The sequence below is a fragment of the Phocoena phocoena genome, chromosome 13 (assembly GCF_963924675.1).
Source record: "Phocoena phocoena chromosome 13, mPhoPho1.1, whole genome shotgun sequence".
In the NCBI taxonomy this organism is placed as follows: Eukaryota; Metazoa; Chordata; class Mammalia; order Artiodactyla; family Phocoenidae; genus Phocoena; species Phocoena phocoena.
Genome location: NC_089231.1, coordinates 7,953,692 through 7,980,761, shown reverse-complemented (window position 1 = coordinate 7,980,761; position 27,070 = coordinate 7,953,692). Strand labels below are relative to the sequence as shown.

General features: G+C 41.0%; 1 protein-coding gene across 1 annotated transcript in view; it reads left to right on the top strand.

Moving 5' to 3' along the window:
- The window catches only part of DOK6 (docking protein 6), a 392,906-nt gene extending 370,249 nt beyond the window's left edge, over window positions 1–22,657 (top strand). The window contains exon 8 of the mRNA XM_065890010.1: window positions 22,518–22,657. Coding sequence (XP_065746082.1) covers window positions 22,518–22,657 — 140 coding nt within the window. The remainder of the gene's footprint in view (window positions 1–22,517) is intronic.
- The last annotated feature ends 4,413 nt before the right edge of the window (window positions 22,658–27,070 follow it).

Sequence of the window (27,070 nt, the reverse complement as noted above, 5' to 3'; positions counted from 1 at the left end):
ACAAGCAATAACACATTTTCCTGAAGCTTTGACCAAAGGTTCACAGGCTTAACTGAAACTTCTCAGGGTACAAACATATGAATAAACTCTGAAGAAAAGTCATTAATTGTATCTGTCCTCTCAAACAAGTTTTTCATTTTATTAAGGGAAGAGATATTATAATAATTTCACTTATTATTTGGTTTTTGAAACTGAGTTTATGTTTTGTGTGTGTGTGTGCTAAAAAAAAAAGGTTGTGTACTTTACTGTTTACTTTTCCTTCAAGATTTCTTGGATGTATTTCAAAATTTTAGATTGAAATTTGCATTATATTCACTTAAATGTCTCTCTTATCTGGGCTTTTTTTTAGTTCTCTAACCTAGTAAAGCCCTAATCAAAGAGAACTACTTGGGGCTTCCCTGGTGACACAGTGGTTAAGAATCTGCTTGCCAATGCAGGGGACACGGGTTCGATCCTTGGTCTCGGAAGATCCCACATGCCGTGGAGCAACTAACTAAGCCCGTGAGCCACAACTACTAAAGTCCGCGCACGATAGCCCGTGCTCCGCAACAAGAGAAGCCACCGCAATGAGAAGCCCGCGCACTGCAACGAAGAGTAGCCCCCACTCACTGCAACTAGAGAAAGCCCGCACACAACCAAAAATAAATTTAAAAAAAATTTTTAAGAAACTAAAAAAAACATTACTTGTTCTAGTGTAATTAGTACAATAAATTATATATTTAACGGTAATTACTTGTTCTAGTGTAATTAGTACAATAAATTATATATTTAACGGTAATTACTTGTTCTAGTGTAATTAGTATAATAAATTATATATTTAACGGTATCCACACAGTTTAGAAAATAGTTTTATTTTTGTCTTCTTAGATGGTCTTGCTGCCTATAAATTCTTATTGGAAGGCAGCTGAATGAAATATAAAAATTTTCAGGAGCACACTGCTAATTCTATTTGGACTTGCGCTGTATGTTAAATTTTAGCCCGTTCCAACTGTTAATATTGTAAAAGGTCACATACTCAATGCAATGCATTTTAGTGTCTGCACTGAATGCCAGATTAATCTCAGTGTAATTAAAGAGTTTAACCCTATAGTTATGAAGCAGGAAAATAGGATTGTTTCCCTCAGATCCCATGAACCTAGCAGAAGGATAAGAAACATAAGTTGTGCAGCTGCTGCCCTGACTAGAGACTGGCTATACAGCCCAAATACATTCTGTTTTGGTGAGACCCAGACTTACAGTATAAAATCCCATTCATCAATCACTGTAGTCCCATGATCATCAACCTTAAGGATCAGTATTTTACAAGGCGGGCTAGGTCACTGGAGGTTCATACCACTAGGCAGGTTATTATATAACATTATTATGCTAAGGGACAAGGTCATTCAGAAATCCGATTGCATGCAGATTGGCTTTGATGTCTCTACAAATTTCTAAAACATAAACACTAGCCATTCAAGTTCATCATAGGTTCAAATGGAAGAGGGAACCAATATTGGATTCACATCAAGCTTTAGGCAGACCTGGTCAGGAGAAGCTGGTGGGTACGTTACGAGCATCCTCCATCTTAGTTTCTCATCTTCAAAAAAGTGCCAAGCTACATGGTTTTAGCAGCAGCTTACTGACAGTGACCACTGTCACTCCCAATCACAACTGGTTAAAAGTTAAGAGAATTTAGAAATTATGTGGGCCAGCAGTTCTTAAAGTGTGGTCCCCAAGTCAGCAGTATCATCAGGGAACTTGTTAGAAATGCAAATTCCAGACCTACTGAAAATCATAACTTCTAGGGGCGGAGCCCAGGAGTCCGCGTTTAGGAAACACTTGGGGTGATTCTGATGAACGCTTAAATTCCAGGCAACTCTGCCCCATTTTGTTCCATTTTATGAGTGACAAGACAGTAAAGTCAGAAGGAACCTCAGACCTCCTGACTTCCCGAAGAATATCCTACACCGTTCATACAGATGATTGCATTTTTTTTAGTGGCAGAGTTGGACTTCATTTGGGGAGTGAAATGGGGGAAGGGGGACTTAGAAAGAGTTCTGTCATTAGACAGCTGATGTTCCAGAAGCCACGAAGCAGAGCCCAGAGGACACCCGGGGTGCAGTGCGAGGAAGCAAACACACAACCAGGAACTCGGCAATCTGGGTTGTAGACCTCACGCGCACCTGGCCGGTCCTAGCGGTGTCACACCAGCCCCCAGGTGGTTTCTCCGAGTACCAAGTGGGAATAATACCTGCCCTCTTACTTCTCAGTGCCGTTTTCAGAATTAAAATAAGTAATTACATGTGAAACTGTCTGAAGCCTGAAAGCCACATATAAACATGTTACTACTTTGGGCAAGCATGCGGCCCGCCGCCGAGAGGGTATACCCCGGAAGGGAGGCACCGCCGCAGAGAGGTGGGGGAGTGACAGGAGGGACCCCCAGGAGAAAGGATGGGACAGACGGTGACCTAGAGCTGGGTGACCTTGAGAAAACCTGTAAAGGACGACGATAAAAATACGGGGGCCGGCAATGAGAAACCAGTACCAACCAGAAAGAGAAGTGAAAGAGGCTGGATGAGGTGTTCCCCATCACACAGCTGAAGTGTGTATTTTTAAGGCTACACTGGCCCTGAAGTGGGGGGGAAATGGGAGGGGACAAAAGGTGGCGCCGCGGTAAACAAATCAAAATCCCTTTGCGGGGACGCGGCCAGCAGGGCGAGTGGCCGGACAGGGGGAGGTGAAGTGGAGGCGGGGCTGGGTTTTAGTTTCTCTTCTCTAATAATTCTGCAATCATCGCAGGCAAGTCTGAAAGTCTGATCCCCGTAAGAATGCAAGTGGACGTGAGCTGGCGTCCGTGTGCCCGGCGCTGGGACCAGAACAGAGATGTGTTCCGTGCAAATCCCAGGCCTCGGGGCACCTGGGGGAAGCCTAGCTGAGGCGGCAGGAAATAAAAGCACTGGGAGGGAGGGAGGGAGGGAGGCCATGTTTATATGTTGCTTTCAGGCTTCAGACAGTTTCACATGTAATTACTTAATTCTGAAAACGGCACTGAGAAGTAAGAGGGCAGGTATTATTCCCACTTGGTACTCAGAGAAACAACCTGGGGGCTGGTGTGACACTGCTAGGGCGGCAGGTGAGATCTCAGGCCCCCAAGGGAAAACGACACAGAGAGAAAGCCACGCCTTAGCCCGGGTTTGAAGGAAGATGGGAAGATGAACTTTACTTTTGTTCATCTTCACATTGTCTGGTCTCACTCACTACAACAAACATGCATTCCTTCTGTGATTGGAAACACATCAAAGAAAAAAATTTTAATAAAAAAACAATACTATATTATGGAGTTGTGTGCTAAAAATAGCATCAAAGCCATTAACTGGGGCCAGGAATAAGGTCTGAAGCAATCAGAGTTCATATGATTCGTGCTGCAGCTCTTTCTAGATTAAAACGTAAGAATACAGTTACAGGAATAAGTCATTTAAATAAAAGCAAATGAAGTTGACAGACGACATAAAACTCTGTAATCATCACATTTTAAAGTTCTGTATGTATATTTTAGGTTGAACTCCATGAAATTTCTGATAATTTACAGTTTGTGACCTAAAAACAACTATGATAGGGTTCAATCGTATCTTTCTATTTGGAATAGATAGATAGATGGATAGACAGATAGGTAATGTAACCTGAGACTTTTCAAGATTTGGTTAAAATTCTTTTTTGGTTTCATTGTCAGTTTCATTGATTAAATATATTTGCATGAAAAGTAATCTCCATAGTTGTAAACTTATACTATACTATACTGTACTTTCTATGCTGAGAACTTGTCCACATTGGAGGAGGTCAGCTTTGTAGCTGCTGGTTTAGGAACCGTTCCTGACCTTTGAATGCTATGCCAGGAGGACCGGGGAGGGGCAGAGAAGGCCAGGGCCACAGCGGAGGCCCTCAGCAAGAGCTGCAGGATCGCATCCCAGCAAAAGTTACAGCTGCGTCCACCAGTACACTCCTGAAGAAAACCCCAAAGGGAAAACATTCTGCATTCGGCACAGTATTTACGAGAGCAGAATTCTCACACGTCCCTGTTGCCCATGAGGTAGTCAGTAGACTCACAGCTTCCACAGACACCAAAGGACGTGCAAATTAAACTTTTAAAAGCGTTACATTTTAACTGTTGCTGCATAGTAGCTTTTCGTTCTTTGAATATGAGCCCAACTCATCTATTTCTTTCTTATTCTTTCCTGAAATGCCTTATACAACTCCATTCACTGAATGTTTGTCTTGAACTGATCATCGATGATCACTACTGCTGATCATTTCAGATGTGTTCCATCTTTATTAAGTGACAAAGCTTCATTTTTCTTCTAAATTAAGAAATAAGAGGGGCTTCCCTGGTGGCACAGTGGATAGGAATCTGCCTGCCAATGCAGGGGACGCGGGTTCGATCCCTGGTCCAGGAGGATCCCACATGCCGCACAGCAACTAAGCTCGTGCGCCACAACTACTGAGCCTGCGCTCTAGAGCCCGCGAGCCACAACTGCTGAAGCCTCCGCACCTAGAGCCCGTGCTCCGCAACAAGAGAAGCCACTGCAATGAGAAGCCCGCGCGTGCACCACAACGAAGAGTAGCCCCGGCTCACAGAAAGCCGGCGTGCAGCAATGAAGACCCAACGCAGCCAAAAATAAATAAATAAATAAGTTTTTAAAAAAAAGAAAAGAAATAAGACAATAATAAAAATGGTCCTTAAGGATCTTTGGCCCTAAAATCAATCACTCCAGAATTTACTGATGCTGTCATAACCAAATACCATAGACTGAGTGGCTTAAACAAGAGAAATTTATTTTCTCACACTTCTGGAGGCTGAAGTCCAAGGTCAGGGCGTCAGCATGGTCAGATATTGGGGAGAGCTTTCTTCCTGGCTTGCAGGTGGCTGCCCTCTTGCTGTGAGCTCACATACCTTTCCTCAATGAGTGTGGAAAGAGAGAGATCTCTCTCTTCTTCTTCTTCTAAAGTCACCAATGCTCACTGATTAGGACCTCACCCTTATGACCTCATTTAACTTAATTACATCCTAAAAGCCTTATCTCCAAGTCAGTCACATTGAGGATTAGAGCCTCAACAAGTGAATCTGGGGGGGACACAGTTCAGTCCACAGCAGTCCTGCAACCGCTGGGTTCAGTCCAGGATCCCAACCATCACAGTCTAGATGCACCATGAGAATCCCGCCTCTGGTCCACACCAATGTCAGCATCTCAGGGAAACTCAGTGGGTACCCTCACCTCAATTATGAGTTCTAAATCCAGACCGAAGCAAGAGCATATTTAAGCTAAGAAAGGCTGCCAAAATCAGAATTCTGAGGTTTGGAGTTTTTTAGAGAACTGAGAACTCAGAAAGAGGCCTTGGGTTCCAAAACCAAACACCATATACAGCCCTCCCCCACAAATACCTACTGAAGACCCCCCTGCAATTGAGAACCAATGAACGACGAAGACCTTGGAGCCTCCTGAATCCTGAAATGCCATCACATTATGGAGTATTTCCAGCCTGTGAACTGGCCATTTTTGCAGCTACGGCTTTCCCAGACCCGCTGTAGTTTGTGGAGCCACCTCCAACAGTTTCCTGTACCCCAGGACGTCTCAAGCAGGAGGGATGTGCTCTGAGACCAGAACTTAGTTACAGCGGACACCCCGCTGCAGGCATCCATCCATCGGGGTGCGGGCAGAGAAGCAGAGGCAGTTGGAGAGACACATGGAGACAATGCAAGGCATCGGCTTATGTACTTCTGGGGGCTCACTGGACAAGTTCAAGGTCACAGGTGGGGGCTCCAGGGTAGGGCGTGAAGCTGCCATCCACAGGCAGCACTGCTCCTTCGCCAGGAGGTCCTCAGTGCTGTTCTTTCACCTGATGGAATCAGCTCCATCCAGATTCTCTGGGATCATCCCCCTACTTCTGGGCTCTAACCACACCTACGAAACACCTCAGAGCAGCATCTCAGTTAGTGTTTGATAAAAACTGGGTCTGTGGCCTGGCCAGGTTCACACAGGAAAGACCCCCCAGCCTGCAGGCGTCCCCTCCACCCTATAGAGGGCTGTCGGGCACCACGGTGTAACCCCCAGTGAAATCTGAGTGTAGTTCTCTACTGCGAGGGCTTCATGAAACAATGCATGTAAAAAATACTAAAAAGAAAAGTTTTACACACATATAACAGAGTCTTGGTTTTAGCACTGTTGGTATCAGAGGATGTCTGCCTGTTATTCTAAAAGCAAAACAAAATATTCTTGCAAGTACACAGGGGCATCAGGCAGTACCATCTCACCAGGAACAAACTCTTGCATCTCTGCTACTTTTGTTGACTTCCGTGTTTCTTAATTTTAGCCGGTGTCATTCAATCTAATCTGTATCGTTATCTTAGTCTTGGGAGGATAGCCATCTATTTCAGCATGTATTTTTCTCAATGAGTGAGGAATATGCATGAAGTGAAGAAAAAAGTCTAGACAAAACTATCCCATTGATGCAGATTTCCATACTGTCTACAGTGCACCTGCTGCCCCTCAGAGCAGCGAGCAGCTCCTGACCACCCTGTGATCCTGGCTGTGAGACCGTGTGAGTTGTCCCTTCCCCAGGAGCTCTGCAGCTTGTCCAAGACCAGTTCTCATTCCACTGCATCCCATATATCCAGAGACGGAACGGGATTTCAGACAATGATCTTAACCACCAGCTGTGTCCCACACGCATCCCCACACTAAGCTCCCAAGTCTCAAGTACCTGAACGGACAAAAATTACTGTGCTTTGTAGTTTCTGCCACAAAGGAAAACACATATAATATTTTTAAATACAGCATATATACATATATTATTTATAGATATAGATAGATAGATAGATGCAGACTTAATGAATCTATCTAAAGTTGTGACTGTCAGTAGAAAGCAAAAGGCAGAATACATGTGTAATGATGCAAGTCACTGATGCATTTTTCCCAACAGTACATACTTCAACACACACCAAGCAATAAGGGAGCTGCCTCTGTGCATGGATTAGCTCCACCGGGCAAAGGTTAGCACAGACAATGAAGATTAGGAGGGATGTTAAACCTTCGATTTACTGTTTTTATATCCTGTCTCTTTCCACTTATTTAAAAATACAGCTGCAATATGTAAACACTGCCAGAACCCATTGTTATTAAAGTAAAAAGGCAAACCATTCAGAAGTTTGTAAATATCAGAATAACAATCCTTGGCCATTCATTTTCTATACACATTTTTTTCCAATAGACTCACGTGTCAACCATCCTGTGAAAATTACACGTGGTGGTTAAAATGCTTGAGAATAGTGAGGCAAGTCAGTAATTGAAAGTTATCAACAAGACAGAGCGTGTCCGATTGTCAACTGGCTGCTCAAAACCCCCCCCCCCACCATACTTCCTGTGTCGGTCACATTTCTCTGCTTTCCGTCCCACGTTCTAACAGCAGTAACAGGATATTCTAAAATACACTAAGACTGCATCTTCTCAGTTCAGTTTAACTGTCTGTCACAGGAGACAAAAAGAAACTATCCTAACAAAAGAACTCTGATAAGAGATATATTCACCAGTTAATCATCCCCTGAATGTTAACCATCACAGCTGTAAGCTATTTACCCTATCATCTCTTTATTTTCTTTCTTTAAAGTACCCTATTGCGGTATAGCAGTCCTCTAGAGCAATTTTAAAGGGCAGCAAATCTTTGAGCACAGTCTTCCATATTCAGAATTAAAACATGCTTCACTGTTTTTAACAAAGGCTCTAACAGAATGAAAGCTTCATTCTAAAACCGCAGGAATCATTCATCTTCTCTGTGTTGTGTTTGTCCTAAAATAAATGTTTCTTTCTTCCCTGTGACAATTAAATGAAGGCTCTGATTTTTTTCTCCATTTTTTTTTTTTTTTTTTTGGCTCACGGGCCCAGCTGCTCCGCGGCATGCGGGATCCTCCTGGACCGGGGCATGAACCGGCGTCCCCTGCATCAGCAGGCGGACTCCCAACCATTGCACCACCAGGGAAGCCCTCTCTATTTTATTTTTATGTTGACAGCATGCTATTGTTAAAAAAAAATCACCTGAAGAAGAGACTCTCCCCATCAAAACAACAGCAGGAACAAAAATCTATATGCCTTATAAGAAATAATTTGGATAATTCTCAGGTGACTGGACTGTCTTTACTGGAAATTAATTTTGATTAATAAGTATATCCATCCTATGAATTTGAGTGGTAAGAGAACTGCTTACCTAATTTTCTGTTCTCTAGTAAGAATTCCAGAATGTCCGTATTCATTCTTTCTTTCTCACATGTCATGGAGTTATTCAGCTCTCTATGAAACTGTCCTACTGGTCACTATCATGAAATTATTTCATTAAGATATGATGTGTATTTCAGATGATGAAGAACTTCACTGAAACTTAGAGTGTTACTAAATAATAAGTCATTGTAAAAATCCACCAAAAACTGGTAGTCACTGCCATTATCGTGAGAATCATTAAATATCACTATTTATTAACATTGTCAAGAACTGTGGACAGTCTAAGATTTCACCCCACATGCCAGCTGGCCAGTAAGCCTGCCGCAGTTTCATGGATGCTGGCAGAACACAAGAGGCCGCTGGATCAGAGACTAAGGACCTTATAGCACTGGCCAGAGTATCTGCATTTATGTTGCTTTCCTGAGTCCCATTTCTTACAGGGAGATGAAAAGAAGGTCAGGTGACACCCACATATGAAGTAGGCTGTGTTACAGGGGAGGAACCACAAGCATAGGGAGCCCCAGTATTTTATAGTGGGCGATTATACAGCCTGAACTTTGTCCCTGAGGGAGACACTATCCTTACTTCATGAGACATAAGCAAATCTTCCCTTTTCTCCAGAGGGAGACACTTGCTCCATTTTTCAGAAGAAGGCCATCCGTGCTCACAAAACATGCAGAGACGCAAGAGGCTCATGGAGGATCGTCTACCAACAAACTCTCACTTCCTCATTTTTTCACTAAACTCGCATCTGTTCAGATCTTTTAAAACGGTTTCAATTGGTACATTTGTTGGGGTCAGTGTATTATAATGAAGCTAAAAATAATCATTTCCTTATTCTCCTATTTATACCTATAGCATACATTTGACAATCACATTTAGCCTTGTTATTAAAATTCTAATTTTAAAAAGGATTGTCATTTCCCCATTAGCCAGGACCAGGCGACATCATTAAATTATTTTGATTCAACAAAATAATTACTGACCATCAAAGACGTGCGAGGCAATCGATGAGATATCGGTCCCTCTCTCTAGCTCCTATTTGCACAGAGTGAGCTGCTGCGTGCATTTTTCATAGTTTTATTCATTAATATTTACTGAGTTCCTGCTGTGAGCCTGGCATTTTACAAGGTTCCAAAGACAAAGGTAAATAAGCTTCCTTTCCTCAAGTTCAGGGTAAAAGCTCACAGAAGAGACACCAAGGTGCCGCGTTAAGAGATGAGCAAGAGGTATATAGGAGGTGCTAAGAAAGTGTAGCAGGGGCTTCCCTGGTGGCACAGTGGTTAAGAATCCGCCTGCCAATGCAGGCGACAGGGGTTCAAGCCCTAGTCCAGGAAGATCCCACGTGCCGCGGAGCAACTAAGCCCGTGCACCACAACCACTGAGCCTGCGCTCTAGAGCCCGTGAGCCACAACTACTGAGCCCGCGCGCCTGGAGCCCGTGCTCCACAATGAGAAGCCCGCGCACCACAACGAAGAGTAGCCCCCGCTCGCCGCAACTAGAGAAAGCCTGCGTGCAGCAACAAACACCCAACGCCGCCGAAAATAAACAAGATAAAAATGAAAAAAAAGCACAGCAGACTCAGGCTGGGTGAGATGGTGCCAGGCTTCCAAGATGGATTCTTCAAGAAAAACAGGAATTAGCCTGAAAGAGCTGAGCACAATGGAGTGTGAGTGTGGACATTCCAAGCAGAGAAAGAAGCCCATGCCATGGGTCAGGGAGCCTCTTTAGCTGGGAACTGTGTGTCCTTTAGAAAGAGGCCGTGAAAGCAGACGTGGAGGTGGAGGCTGGAAAAAGCTGGAGCTGGAGAAGTGAGCACAGTTCAAGTCAGAGTCCTTAGGGGCGGTTCCAATATATTTATACACACATATAGGAAAGAGTTTAAGGGTAACAATGTGGTTAAAAGGAAGCCCTGGAGGATTTGTCTTGAAACCGTATTTGTAAGCAAAGCAATGTTTTTACATGGATTTTTTTACTGGAGAGTGGAACTGATGGATTTTGTACATGAGGGTCGAGTAAAGAACCCACAAATTATACCCTTGTCACCACCACTGAGAACCTTAAGTACTTAAGTACCATGCGGGAGAGTTTGCATTTACCCTGAACAGGTGTGCAGTGGGGTGGACACCACTGGTCAGGAAGACCAGCTGGCTGGCTATGGCCATAAGCCTGATGAGATTCAGGGCAGAGGTAGGGAGCATGAAGAAAATAAGTGGATTCAAGAGGTTTTGAAGAGGTAGAAACTGCAGGACTTAGTGGCTGATGGCAGGAGGGGAGATGACAGCAAAGCACGGAGACCAGGATGGCTCACAGTCCTCTGACCTGGGCTGGGTTGATGGGTGCCATTCACTGAAATAGTAAGTACAGGAGGACAGGAAATCGGGCAGGGAAGAATGGTGGGTTCAGTGTTGAAATACCACCTGTCAGTAACGGACAAGTTTTTGTTTTCTGGCCATGCTCTCCTGTTTAATTGATGAATGCCAAGTTGAAGAGGCACAAAGGTTTTCCCCATTTTAAAAGCCTCTCATTCTTTGTCTGTAGGTGACAGAGAACATTGCAGCGGTCAGATCTCCAGCTGCTGGGCTTTCCCAAACGGGAACCCCAAGACAACTCACCTTTCCCTCCTCCATTTTTAGAAATAAATTCTTTCTTCAATTTATCAGAGCCTAGTTATTTAGTAAATTCAACAATATCCAGAAACCCATTTCAAATAAAAGGGAAGCAAAACGAAGGCATTACTACAATGTATTGGGATCTACTCCCCGCACTGGTTTAGTTACACTGTCCCACTTCATCTCCACTGCTCAGGTGGAGTCCCTAGGACTGTTCTCATTTCACAGATAAAGAGGAACCTCAGGCTTCAGCTACAGTCAGGACTGTCACTCAAGTCTATCACACCCTGAATTATATTCTTTAACTTTCCTGTGTTCCCCAATTTCACTACAAAGTTTCTAAAAGGTGTGTAGTATTTTGCCGTCTCAGTCTTGTTTCTAAACCTGCTGAAACCATTTAAATTATCTGTATTATAACTCTGCTCAAGGCTTAAGGCTAGTAAAGTCTGCGAGTCTGGCAGAATCAGCAGTTCTCAAGGTCCCATCTCTGGTCTACCAGGCACTTCTTTCACAACTGAGAGGAATACATTTCTTACGCAGCTAAACTTCTCCAATTTTCTTTCTGAGAATTACATTTCTAATCTCCTGATTGAAAGGAACAGGAGGGCCTATTTGCTATGGCCGAATTCATATAATACTGGTACCAAATTCTCAGGTCAAGCAAAAATGCTCTCCTTTCTCAGCGCCCTCCTGGTCCTTTCTCTAGAATTCCGAACTTCTAGCTCCTGAGAGATGCCTGTTCTTTGTCTTAGTTGTTACACTCATCTTCACTGAGAGATTCTTTCATTATCATTTCATTGGATTTATGTTTGGAACGACTTGTCTACCAAAAAAAAAATGTTTTAAGTAAAATACATATGACTGAAGATCAAAAGTTGTAATCATTAGATGATAGTACTACCAGCCTGAAATATATGTATACGTATGTGTGTATATACATATGCATGTGTGTGTATATATGTGTGTATTCATATGTCTATATATATGATACATCCAACCAAAGCACGTAGAAAATGTACTCACATTGGGCAGACTTAAGTAAAAATATAATTTCCTTTAAAATTTTTAACAAAAATAGTTTTCTGACCACTTCAAGCCCACTCACCACCACTGTCATGACCCCTCAGTGAATTAATCCAGGCTGAAATGTTCTCTAACATGTAAACGGTAGCTAATAAACACTTTCCTGACAGGGTCATATTAAAATTGAGGCTCCACAGGACTGAATGTTGTCCAGCTTTAGAGGAGTTAAAACCCAGAATTTGATTCTTTTCGACTTGGTGTCAAAAACTGACAAATGACCCTTTATTTTAACTTCAGCTGCTTTCATACCTATCTCCCAATTCGAACTACTTTCCTAGATTTCTTTCTAGTGGTTTTTAATGCTTATTTTTTCACTGGCTTTTCAAGGTCTTTGTAATTTATTTTTATATATAGTGTAGGAAAGAATATAAACTAATATGTTTCCTTAGAGAGCTGGCCAAATTTCCCAGTACTAGAAATTTTTAAAATTTGATAGAATTAGAGACTTATGTAGAGGCATAAAGACTCAAGGAAACATAAAGCTTTTCTGTCTTTGACTTAGTTAATTAGGAAATGTTAATTTTTATATGATTTACCAATTTGAGTCAATGTTATTAATTATGTAAACATAAACGGTTTCCATAAAAATATTACACGCTACAGCAGTAGTGAAATTGAGTGAATTTGGTAACACTGGCCAACTCACTGTCATGGACATAATCCAAGAACAATCCAGATGGATTACTGACCACAACTTCCTAAGATTTAGCCTTTTATTCTATTAAGTGATTGTTAAATATTTAAAAAAATAAGCGATAGAAACTAACATTTCTGACTTTCACAATTATAAAATCAAAGTAAAACATATAAAGAAATAAAGACTCTTGGAAAAAAACAGTGAATATCCATGTTCTCACAGTCAAGTAACATGAAATAAAGTTAATTCAGATTATCCTGTGCTCTTCTGAAAATCAATATAACTGAGGGAATTAAAAGAAAAAAAAGTTATGAGGCCTGCTTGCTCCCTTGCCTCTAAAATATGATTTTGTTTGCCAAATCATGCCCTTTTCTCTGTTGTGCTGACCGCGGGGTAGCCTTAACCTTCTGGGGTGAGTGAAGAGTTTCAAGGCAGCAGCCTGGATTCCAACACTGGAGTCTGCGCACCCAGGAGAGAGAGTGTAAGGGGACTGATCCTATAGGGCTGCCAGGTGGATTAAGTAAATCAACATAAGTGAAACATCTGACACTTCCTGGTACACTGTTACTGCTCAGTATTAATGACCGCTAATACCATGAGTCAAGCACTCGGATACTTGATGTATGATTGCATCCCACCCAAGGTCACCTGGTGAGGCTAGGACACGCCTTAGAGCCTGTGCTCTCAACCCTTCCCTGTCCTGGCCTGTTTTCAGTGAAATCATTACAGGTAACGTGACGTTGTAAAATGGCAATAATTCTACAAACATTTTCTAGCCTTTAGACATTAGTACTCAATATTAAACAATAACTGATGAAAATATATTTCAATCTCTCACAGAGTAAAAATAAAATAAAGATAACTAATTAAAAATTAAAAGCTAACCAGGGGTTAAAATGATTTTCACTGCTGTCTCTGGGTACAACGGTGATAAAATGCCCAATAAGGATTCCTCAACCTGCCTAGAAAAGTAATTTGGATTTTTCGCAGCAGTTTCTCATAAAACAGAAGAAATGTCCACAGAACACGTCCTTTGTCCTATACTCCTGGACTCCATTTTCACGAATCTCAGACCTCCTATTTATTTATCTGGATATTTTCAATACCAATACAGACACTGCAATCTCGACTTTCCAGGAAGTGCTACTAGCCAGAAACTATCTAGGCTTCAGATTTCCAGGTTCTGAAATTACTGCAGTTTATTGATTGTATAATGAGAACGCAGAGTATTGAATTTAACTATAGTAAGAAATATTTGTAGGTCTTTCTCAATGACAATGAATGTCCTCAACTCCTCACCACACCCAACCATTCTGGCCTAATTCTTCTCTAGGTCGGTACCGGCAGTTTCCAACGCTCCCACTGGACCTGGAAGAATGCGGATGAGTTGGAGAAAATCAGGAAGAATTATAAGTGAACCCTAGGAAATGCACAGAAAACCAGAGGCTTCTTTTTCTCTTTGCACTGCCTTCTGTGAGAAATTGTTCTATCTGGGGCTAAATTTAATCTATCAGATGTGTGATGGTGGGAAAAGATTGATTACAGCTCCTCTGTCGTCTCACTGAATGAGCGAGCTTTTGAACCGCAAATCCGATCCAATCACTCATCTTTAAATCATTCAAAAGTTTTCTATCATCCATTAAAAAAGTATCCAATTGGCTTCATAAGATATAACGGACTCTCCAGGGTGTGTCCCCTCCCCACGTCCATATCTCATCTGCTGCGACTCACCATCTGGAATTTTCTCTCTCATCGTTAGCATCACGAGGGCCTAATTCCTGATGGTGAGACACAGAGTCTGAAAGCCATGACCATTTGGGCACTCTGGTCTTATACTGACAAACAAAATATTTACAAATCTAAGAAGACAAAATATTTACAAATCTAAGACAAAACTTTGTTTGTGATTATCAGAATGTTTCCCAGATCTCTGAAAAATCAACCTAGTCATTACTAGAGGGAAAAATTCTAGATAAAGTTCTACAGAGAATGAGATGAAATCAGACGTGTCGCGTGCTGAGCAGATTTTTGGACACTTAAACTCATTTCAGAGGTCCTCAGACTAAACGCAAGCTTGACCTTGTATCTACCGCAGAATAAAACTGTGCTACGTTCTATGAAAACCTGACAGTAAATTTTCAATAATTTTGTCAATCTTCCTCATATTTAGTCTTTTTTACAAACTTCCTCCTATGTAAACTTATGTGACGTTCAATATTTTTTCTAGAACATTTCTGTCGTAACTCAAATCTCTAACTATACATTACGTAGGGAAATCCCATGCTCTTGGAAAAGTGTTTCTATGCATTCGTTTAAAATCTTTAGAAAAGAATTATATCAAATAAAAATTTCCACTTTCTCCCTAAGATACCATCTTGAGGACGATCAGCTGGAAAGTATTCTTGTTATTGATTTGCAGGAGATTAACGTGACTTTTCAGTAAACTTGTTAAAATACCTCAGATTATAGTTCTGGAGATCTCAACCTGAACTGGGCACACCCTACTTCACGATCCTGAATAGTTCCTTGATTGCTAAAACTTTCTATATATAATATATTCATAAGTGGGAACAAAGATGTATCAATATATAACTTATTTTTATTAACATTATATTCCAAATTTTATACCTAAACCCTTGAAAATTGCAATGAAAAATTTATAGCTCAAAAACTAAACAAAAAACTGAATTTTTATTTTATGAGATTTTCCCATTCCTCAAAAAACTGAATTTTTATATTTTCCCATTCCTCTTGTTGAGCAACACTGATGAATTTTTATTCCATGTGTTCTCTACTCAGTTTCAACTTAGATTATCCCATGTTAATGTTTACCATTTTAGTAGCTGCCACAGATTGCTTATACCTTCCACAACTATTCAAATGCATTCTGCTAACAGCGAAGGGTTCAGCTAAGTTTTGTGAAGAGATCAGTTATAGAAAATTAATATCACAGTTGTAGTAAATTAATATCCCAATAGGTAATTAAAATACATGAGAAATGAAATGCAAGCAACAGGAAAAAATGAATGCTACATCAACCAGAATAATAGATAGAAGGCTATTTTTAGTCCAGAGAATTTATGAAATGGGTATTAAAAATGTAATTCTGTATGAATCAAATTAAACCATCTTTAAAACAAATTAAAGTATTATAAACTATATTGTGTTCGATATTTTTCAGTATTAGAATGCAGCTGCTAACCCACCAGGCTCTTTATAACTGGAGGCTGGGTACTACACAGAATTAAATAATACGCATTTTCCCATTCAAACATTTCTAATTTTTAAAGATATGAGTAAAGGATACTTAGATGTCCACTTATGAAACAAGCAAAAAAGGTCCATAGTTTTAGGGGTGAAAGTGCCATTATTAATAACAATAAATGTATGAATGTATATTAAAGAAAGGAGAACAAGAGAGGGAAAGGAAAAGGGAAAAGAAAGCTTTTGCAAATTAAAATTAGAACAGTAAAATCTTTTTTATAATTTAGTAAGTTTGGAAGAGAAGGTTAAGCAAACCTCAAATCTCCCACAAAATAAAGCAGCAAAAAAGAGTGAAAATAAAAAAGATTGGAAAATTATAAGATCAGAACAGCACTGGAACATATAAATAATAGATGGTTAGAGAAAGAGAACAGAAGTGGGAGAAAGAGAGCAGAGCAAAATGGTGGAAGGGAAATAATTAACAAAAATTATAATAATAATCCAGAAGTATTTCCCAGAAATGAGACACCTTGGTTCCCTGATTGAAAAATAAAATCTCATAAAGTATTTGGAAAAATACTAACACCATGACACATCATTTTGAACCTCATAACAAAGGATCAATGCCAGGCACTATTGCAAATGCTTTGTTTCTACTTCAGTAGCAGGTTGTGAAGATTAAATGAACTAGTGGGCTGTGTGTGTGTAGTGCTCGCACGCTCGTGTGCATATACCATGATACAGTACCCCTGCTCTTAGTGTTAATATTGTATTGTATAAACACTAATGTAATACACCATTAGACTGTGCTATTATGAAATAACTCTTTGAACACATGATCCTATTGGTAGAAACTATTATAATTGCCATTTTACACTTGAGGAACTCGAAGGACAGAACAGTAAAGGGACAGAGTGGGAACTCAAACACAAGTCGTCCTCCTTCAGAGCCAGCACAATTAACCATCACACAATACAGGATCCTTAACTTAGGGCATGAACCAAGAGAGATTCCCAATAAATTAAAAAGCTGAAGATAGCAAAAGAAATTTATGAAAATATAAAAAGAACTTATAAGAAAATATTTTAATAATCTTGTGATGAAGACAGACTTATTTCAAGACACAAAATCAGAACACCAACACTTGACTACAAAATTTAAATACTTTATGTAGCAAAAGGAAATTGAACAATAAGATGCAATTCTTCATCCTTCAACCTGGCAACATTTTTAGTCTAATTAATATCCAGATCATCTAATGTTAAGATACAAAGTACTCTTATACCCTCCAAGTGGGAATGTAAGCTAGTGCAATGCACATTGAGTTTATATCAGAAACAGTGGCATAAAACAACCATTAAAATTTTTCTTTTTTGACAATTTGAAGGATGAAAAATTACATGTCATGTTTAACCATTTTATGTAATCTTAAGCCAAATTACGTAATTTCACTAGCAAGTACAAATACCTCCCAGAGAAAAGGTCAAGAAAATAATAATCCCTAACAAAAGAAAAGGTGTCACCTACATTTTCTCAGATTAATGTCTCCTGATTAATTTTAGTTATTATAAAATGAATGGACTACGGACTGAACTGTGTCCCCCAAAGTTCACAGGCTGGAGCCCTAACTCCAAATATAACTGTATTGGAAATCAGGCCTTTAAGGAGGCAATTAAGGTTAAATAATATCCTATGGGTTGGACCCAGATCTAACAGGATTAGTGTCCTTATAAGAGGAAGAGACCCCAGGAAAGTCCACACAGAGAAATGCACCAGTGAGGACCCCCTGCCAGCCCAGGAGAGAGTTCTGCCAGCACCTTGACCTCAGACTGGCCTCTGGGACTATGAGAAAATACATATCTGTTGTTTAAGCTACCCAGTCTTAAAGAATTGATATGAGGATTTTTTAAAATAATATTTCTAAGGTAGTTAGCATAGAAATATGTGCTCAACGAACAGTAGTTATTCCATCATGGCTTTTCATTTCCAAATCACTTTCTGTCTGCTTTGAAACCCATGGTCTTCATTCCCCGGTGGTTCACATGTACTGACCAAGCCTCAATTCCCCCCAGCAAATCTATTCAAGGGTCATGGAGCTCCTGGGACCCTGGAATCCCCACAGGCATTTCTGGAGCACACCCCTAGGAGAGCACAAAGATCGACCAAAACATAGTCCGCTTTGAACTGTAATTAGAACTGAGGAAAATGCAAATGCAGCTTATAGAAGAGCCACTGACTACAGGTCCTGAGCATTTCCAAGCGTGACTAATACATGGTAGGTTTTTACTAAGAGACTGGAGATGGCCCTTGTTGCCTCCACCTCCTGTCTGGTTTCACCTTTTACCTGGCTGCAAGGTAAACATACAAGTTTTAAACATCCCATAAAAACCTGCTGGCCCCAGATTCACTGCAGTGAGAGCCCTTAAGCCCTCTGCTTTGCACCCCAACTTATTCTTCCATTCCCTCCTCCAGTATCCGGGCCTGATCTGCCATCTGCCCTCTCCGAACAAGGGGTTTCTAGCCTCGGGAATCAGCATCCCCGCTGTGTCCACCTAGTCCTGACTATTGCTGATGCCTTGGTCCAGGCTGCTCCCTTCCTCAGGAGGCAACTGTTCTACTTGGGGTTTCTTCCTGCTTTGTTTTGTTTGTTTTATTATTTAAAGGGACGACACTCTTTCCTGCCCCCCAGATTCTAACAAACTAATAAAACACACAAATTCACGTCAGCACGTAGCATTACTGGGGCATCGCCTCTTACAAATTAATGACCACAAGTTTTATGCTTTGGGAATCTTCTGACTTCCTTCCAAAACAAGTTCCTTTATATTTTATGTAAAGAATAAAATTGGTGTTAGTAAGTATGGAAAACTAGAAGCTGGCAGAAAGAGGATGAGCAGTGGTAACTGTACCAGGCAGTAAAGTACTGCTTCATCCCTCAGGAAAGAGAAGATATCTGCAAGAGCCTGCCATTCCTCACTTTTGCTCCTAGGTGTGATGTGAATCTCTAGTCCTGCATCCCGACTTGGTAGTTATTTTCTACTGCATTGTGTTCCATCTAGTTTATTCCTGTTTGAATCTTTCATGATGCGACAGGAAGTTTTCCTTCTATGGCTAGAGTCACTTCACCTTTCTTGTCACGTGGTACTCTTCAGTTTCCAGGAGAAGTCATGTAATTTTGTTAGAATAAACAAATGTCTTAAATGCCTCTGTGTCCAATGTATGTCCTTCCTTTTGGAGTGGACCCATGTTTCTCCATCTGGGGCTCATATACTTGCCATGGAGGGAAGGGGGTAGGGGATGGTATGAAGTGTCATTTCAGAGTATACTTCAAACCACCAGGTAAATATGATATGTTTCTCTCCCATGTTACCCGAATATATGGGTAGAAAATATTATTTTCTATTAAAACAGACATGAATATACAATGGAGTAGAAATGAAAATTCAAAAGGACTTTTAAGATAGACTGATGGCTATGAACAAATTTGTGACTTTTAAATTGCAGCATCACCCAGATGCCCAGAGTCTGTCTTTCAGGGGATGGTCCGGAGGGGAAAGTTTAGGAAGGATTTAAATAGGGTCTCTGTTGAGTGGAATGAACAGGTCTAGTCCAGCAAGTTTTTAATTTAAGCCACAAAGTTGATTTGTTTTGTTTTGTTTTCATCAACGGTGCCTAAGGGCACAATGCAAATAAATGTTGAGAAAGTGATTAATTACTTCTCTCTTTTGTTCTCATACTCATTGTTGCCAAAATCAAACAGCACTTATTAAGCCTTCATATGTTCAGCTCTGATTGAGGTATGTTATTTTTGTGATAAGCAGAAACAGCATCATTTGTGAACTGTCTGTAAAGAAATGGTTGTGGTAAGAAAAAACATCATTTAATCTCCGATTAGACTAGAAATTGTTTGTAGAGGAGATGAAGAAATCTTCAAGATGACCTTGAAGGAAAATAATATTCCAAACCTGTCACAGTGAGAACAGCGTACTGCGAGGGTACACAAAGCATAGACACTGAACAAGAAAATGGACAAGAGTGTGGACACATTCAGCATAGAAAGAAGGGATAAAAACTAACGTTTATTAGGTACCTACCATCCCAGGTGTCTTCCTGTATGTTGTTTTGTTTAACCCTCAAAATACCTTAGGAAAGTATGTTCTTTCCATGCAAAAAAAATGAGGCTCAGAAAGGGATGGTAGAGCTGGATTTTGGACTCAGCAATTTCAGAGTCTTTGGTGGTGGTGTGTACACACTCCGTGGAGCAGAGGTCTCTGGTGATCGTTGAAGTGTACAGTTCTGTAACCAGTTCTAAGCTCCGCTGGCGTCCTGCTCCGATCCCATACAGCACTGGCTGTGCGGACCCTTCATCTGATGTTTACTGTTATCTATCCTTGTCTGATGACCATTCCCAAAGCAGCTTGTGAACTCTGGAAACTCACGAACCATGGCTTTCATTACTTTGTCTTCCCTGTGGAGTCCTGAATTATTTTAGTAGATGCTTGGCAAATTTTAGTTGCATGATTGAAGTTCTACCCCCAAGATTCTAGATTCTGTGTGCATAGGCAAGGACTCTTCCATATTCACGACTTAAACCTTAGCCTTTAGACCACAAGTAATGTGAATTAAAGGTGTGCTCTCGCATTGCTCTCTTTCAGATATTTGTAGCATTTTTTAAAATGACAGGATAAAACCCAGGCCAGGAACATGGTCTTAATATTAGTATTTCCAACTGGTTTGTACTCATGAACGCCAGTCTCTCCTCTTACGGGAACTGAACTATCATCCAGCAAGTCAATGGTGAGATAAGGAGGCAAACTGTTAAAATTTTAAGTGATGTTCCCCATATCGGATTAGTGTATCACAACCTTGTCGTATAAGCATCATGTCAAAAGGCCACCTCCTCAGGGAAGCCTTCATGGACTGCCCCCTATGGATGGCCGTGCTGGAGAGAGTCCCTCATGGCATCTGTCTCTTGCTGTGGGGATGCATTTAACATGTATGAATTTAATTGATACACATTGATTTAATACTCAAAAGCACCATATTATACCATTATTGTCATCCAGAATGCGCAGATAAGGAAACTGCGAAACCCAGAGACCAAGTAAGTCTCTCAAGATCAGTTACAACGAGTTCGCCAGAGGGGCAGCACGTGTGCCCGGAGCTCTAACTCCTAAGTCCCCAAGCTGATCTCGCCTCTAACGGCCGAACCCTCCTGCCTACCCCCCAGCTTCGTCTTCCTCATTGCCTCCTCAGGGTCCTATAGCAAAGAGAAGACACACTTAGCTGAGATTTTATAAGAATTTGATGATGGAATTCAATTGGACCCTTGAATCAGCTGTCGGTCCAATTACTGAATCAGTAAGGAGATGTGAGAGATGGCAACGGCAAGGCAGCCCTGCCCCCCTCAGGCCTGAAGGAGCACGGAAAGGCAATGGGGTTTCTGGACCCTGGGAGAGGGAGGGAAGGGAGCAGAAAGGTCTGGAAACTCAGAAGCAGGAGGCTGGGTGGCAGAAGCGCAGGAGCAGACGGGACGGCCTCTCCTCCCTGACCTGCCGCTGAGTCTTAACAAGAGAACCAGGCCAACAGTGAAACTAACATGATTTTTATCTCGAAAGCAAGAGTTTGCTCTCACGACTTTTTAACACTGAGGTTCTACCACTTTAATTACCTTTTTATTGCCCAATGCATTTGCATTTCCTCCCTGGATCCCAAGCTTCAGACTCGACCCAGACAGATTCCGAGTCACCAAACACACCTGACGATGAAAACTGGCTTAGTGCATGACCTTGCAAACGCCAGCCCCACCTGAGGAGCCTGATGAGATGTTTGATGTTTCTGTGTTAATCATCTTCCCTGGATTCCTCACCACAGAGACGAGAAAACATATAAACCAAACTCAATAGTCTCTTGCTTTGAGTGAAATAGCTCCGAGAGGCCAGAACACACTGTATCTAGTTTTTCTTCTCTCCCCACTGAGCTCATCCATTAGATAATCATTCTCACGTGTGAAGAACAATTACTGACTGATTGAGAAGGATGGGGAGACCCCTGGGAAGTTCACCTGAAGCCCTAGAACGCATCCTTTCTCCCTACGTTGTTAGCATTCTGCTAGTTTTCCAGTAATCATTTCTGGATTTTGCATTAAACAAATTTCTCATCGCAGGGGTGCATCTGAATTATAAAATCACAGAAATAAATTTCCTATAAGACTTAACTTTGAGGCCATTTTAGTAACCATGAAGGTTTATCGTTTGGGTTAACCATATCACGAAGCGGGCTCAGTTACTCACAAACCCGCCAGGCGAAGCCAGGGCCTGAAACGCAATCATTGTGAAAGCTTCTTCCTGATAATTGATGGCGACGGGTTAGGATAAAGTGTAGTCTGCCTGCTCAAAAGGTTTTTATAAGTATGTCATTTGCTTCTGTACGCTGAAAAGTGAGTCTCAAAGAAAAGAAAGCGCTTACAGGCTCTCCGGCAAAAACAGCTTTTTTTTTTTTTTTTGGAAAAGCTTTTTGTGCTTTTGTTCCAAAGGTTGAAGTAGAGTACAAGTCTGAGATCCCTAGCTCTCTGGCATCCAGAATTTTTGAGAAGACACACTAAGGAAACTATTGAGCCCTGCATACATTTTTAACTCACCAAGGAACCAGGCGCCGTTTCTCCATTTTTACCTACTCACCTCGCGCTTTTCGGAGTCAGTTTCTTGGTACAGCTCTCCTTCCTTTTTGTCTCTCCAGGTCACGGGTTTGGGTCCTCGAAGATGTCACGCGCACAGACGTTTCCCAGCTACGCCTCGGAGCAGAGCGAAGAGACACAGCCGTCCTTGTCCCGGTCCAGCAGCTACGGCTTCAGCTACAGCTCCAGCCTCATCCAATGACACCCAGAGAGATGCTGAGACCAGAGAGACAGTCTGTCCGGACCTGCCTGGGGGCCATCACGCCCTCTGCCTCGCGGAGGACCAATTGCAGGGAACATTGAAATGGGTCGGGTCTATCCCCGCTCCCAGTGGAAGGTTAAAAACTGGAGTTCTGCTTCCTTGATTCTGTGGCTAAGTCCTTTATTTATTGAGTTTCTTGCGGGGGAGTCTATGTTTTACAAAAATAGAATCCAAATCTTCTGAACAGTCATTTAAACAAAATCCTTTGAGTCTGACAGTAGCAGAAGCCTGGGCAGGGTGAGAAGTCGCCCATGCTGGACTATACCTGGGTGAAGGTATTGCCCCTGTCCTCCTGGCTCAGTCCTCCCACCTGAGGAGAGGTCTGTCCTTAGACAGAAAGGTGACCCACCACAAGTTCTGTGGCTTGGAGGGTTTCGACAGGGACAAATCCACTAAGCTCTACAAATGGCATCACAACTTTCCATATAAATAAGCCCAGTGACAAGGGAACACGCCCACGAAATTTAGAACACACTCTTAAGCAGGGCCTTGTAGCTCTATTCTGTGTGTGTGCTCTGTGTGTGTGTGTTGTGTGTGTGTCTGTAGACAAATATGGATATGGATATTGCTGTATCCATCTATATCTAACAAGTATATATCAATGTGTGCTGAGAGTGACAGCATATGCTCACTTAAATTGTTTAAAACTGTTATTTGGTGCATTAAAATTAAGGTTGTTATGTTGAATAGCTATTTTTAAAATAGTGCTGTAAAAAAAAAAAAGGCTTCTTATTAGCAAAGTATTTATGTAGTCATGTCTGCTCCTGTGAGAAACATAGGTGACGATGTGAAAAGGGGGACAACTTTGAAAGCGAAGGAACCAGTCTGGCTGTCCTGCACGTCACGTCACTGCACTGTCTTTCTGTTCAGTAATCCCTTGTTGGTGACGATGTTTCTCCCTTTGGACCCCTCTGAGCTACGTGGGGAAGATTGGGTGTGATCCTCGATTGGCTTTCATTTAACCTCAAGGAAAAGAAGGACTGTAAATGACAATCTGTTTAAGAAAGAGATAAAAGTACACTTTAAATGAAATCAGACATTTTGCAGTCAGGAGACCAACAATAGGGACAGGACTGTAGGTATCATTTTATGTGTCACAGATGCTGTTCCCAGAGAGCCATCAGGGGCTTGTAATTTACTGTGTAACCAGAATTGGCTGGGCTTTACTTTCCTTTTATTGGATATGGGTTGGCTGGGATTATAAGAGAAAATAGACCCCCCCCCAAAAAAAGTTTTTTTCATTCCTGAGACTAATGACAAACCTACTAGATTTAAAGGGACGTGGTGATTTCCACGTGAACTGGGGAAGTTTGGCTAATTTGGGTCAACATAGATATTTTTGCCCTTAGTTTTGGAGTTTACTCAAGTAAAAATAAAAATCATTCTGCCCGAATTATCTGATGCCACGTGCCTAAGATGGTCAGCTCATAAATACTCCAAAGGTGGATTTAAAGAACAGCAAGCCCAGGTCATGTAAGATGAAAACCTGATTTTTTTTTCAATATCAAAATTTTTTTAAGCTTTCAAAGTTAGTCTGTTGAAAGGGTACCTTTTTTGCTGATCTGTGATAAGGCTTTTTTTTCATCCATGTCCATAGCTTGAATGCAGAGTCACAATTCATTGTGGAGAGTTACTAGTGGTAAAAGAGGTATTCAGTCCCTCCGTGATAAATTTGCACTTATATCAACTGCCTAGATTTTCCACATCTCAGATAAGTCTGAAAATGCCCTCAAGATGCTAATCATAAGAGTTAATGTGGCTGTGAAAAATAATTATCCTAAGCTTTCAGGGATAAAAAGAAAATTACTCAAATGCTCTGCACTGTGAATGTTGCTGACACAGCAGAATAGCGGATGACTGGTTCCTGGCGATGATACAGCCTTCCCTGAAATCCCAGCCTTCAGGGTTGAACACCTCTGAATTACTTTAGCACATGGCGTTTGCTTTTGAAATGCCGCTAGTGAAACACACCAGAGCAACTCCCAGCTGAGACCATTTGAGCACAGCTCCCAGTGGTGCCACGCTCAAAGCAAGCCTCTTGTGGCTCACTCGGTCGAGTTGTTGCTTACAGACCACAAGTTTCTACATGGAACTTAGGGGGACAGATCCTCAGGGGTCCTGGTATATGTCTCAGCTTTATTAATGTGCCAGAAGCACAGACAGCGGGTCCGGGGGGATTCTGCTAATTAGACGAGTCTGCTCTTGTGTCTGTTTGGTGGGAGACACGATTCCTGCATGAAGTAGTTTCCAGAACACTGTTTGCTTGTGATCATTACCAGTGAGTGTAACTGAGGGGGGGGTCCCAAAGATCAGGCATAACCTTGGGCCGGTTCATTCAGAAAATAATGTCATAAAAAAGAGTCAGAGAGAAATTTCCTTCCCATGTCCTTAACCCAATCTCATCACAATGAGAATTATTCTGTAAAAGATTTCATGATAAATTTTTGGAGATTTATTCTAGCATACTCCTCTAACTATACTTAAAATTGCAGCTAAGTCAAAATTGCTAAATGACCAGATAGGAGAATTTACATTAACCTAAGATACTCGGCATAAGGCAATGCACGCTGTAATCAGTGACAAGCAGATAAATATTCTGCAAAAACCAAAGATGAAAACTTACTGAACCGGTCTGCTGGAAGGTCATAAAGCCAGCACCAGTGGAGTAAGTAGAGTGGTCATAGGCGTGTATCCAACTCACTCGAGCTTGTAGGTTTTTGACTGAAGATGCCTCTATGCTTTGCAAGCATTTTTCTCCCTTCAGAAATTGTGTTCTTCTTTAATATACATGTGACTTTTTCATTGTGAGGGAGTGACTGCTATGAACCAAAGACATCCTTCGGCTCCTTCTGAAACTGACTCAGTCAGCTTTCCATCCAGAGTTAGACCGGCGGACGAAGATGGTCACAGTTTCCGTATCAGGTTGGAAGAAGGCAGTGGTCAAGGAACCCGACACAAGTCATAAAGGATCTTCTGAGAGCAGAGAAAGCCTGGAAGACGTACACATTTCATGGAAAGACTACCTGAAGGGATTTATTTTTTATGTCCCCAATTTTTTGTTCTAATATTAATTGTTGTACACGTGACATTATATTTATGTAGAAAAGTACAAAATAACTTTGACCCAATTGTTTACTATTCTGGTGGGAGGGAAATGAAAACACTTCTTTCTCTTAGTCATCAAACAATGATGATGATTAGCACTCAGAACTAATTTGTTTATGCAATAAATATTTATGGATCAATAGGTTTTGGCCACTGCCACAATTTGAACTTAATGAAATAAGAAATATATATTTCCTTATACATTAAGGAAGATGCAGTTTGATAGAGCATGTGAAATAAAGTGAAACGTATTTATTAAAAGTAAACCTCACCTTTTCCAACAAGTAGTAACTATAGTACTTAGTCCTTGTATCTTGTACAATTTTCCTCTGTCTTCATTGGGCAATTATGTTTGAAAATAATTTATCACCTATAAAATGGTTAACCACTTATTCTTTCTGTCCAGTATAGAAGCAGTGGACTGATAAATAACTTTACACTGTTAGTAGTTTCTATAAATCCAATTTATTGCATGTGGTATCTTTATAGTAGATATTAAAAACATCATAAAAATTGATGTCTGCCCCTCATTCTTTGGCCAATATCTCAGAAAACTCTGTAAAAAAGCATGATTACACTACTCCCTTGATTATTTGAGCCACTTACTAAAATGGACCATTAATGCTACAGTGAAAACAAGCTAAGAAAATTATATTCTTGTAAAAACACTGTAGTCCAGATTTGATTTTTACAATACATACAGCACAATAAATGGGCAGTATACACTCAGTGGGGCTGAGCTTAGGCCTTTAACACTTTGTGTTTTATAGCAAACATTATACTAAAAACTGCTCAAAGTGAAAATTACACATTTTCTCCAAATCTATCATGTCTGTCAATACCTTGCAATTTCAAACTGCTTTATCAATCATTAACTATACTTTATAATCCCAGAAACTTGGCCTTCTCAAAATAGATAGAACTTTGCCACTAGACATGTGTTAATAATTATAGTAGGTGATACACCACACAAATGAACTTCTAGCCTATGAAATGTATGGAGTGCAATTTCCCATGGAGGGGGTAGAGCAAGAGGAGGGGGACTAGTCATTAGGGCAACAGTTTAGATAAAATTACAAAAAATCCAATGAAGTGTCCAGTGTTACACTGGGACTCTGCTGTCTTCATATTCTGACCTCAGTTCTATGTCACAGACATGGCCTTCTTTACTAGTTTCACCTCATACTAAGTATGCAATTGAAAGAAGACATAGGTTGTATCAGGTTTTGAAGTTACCACAGAAAGACA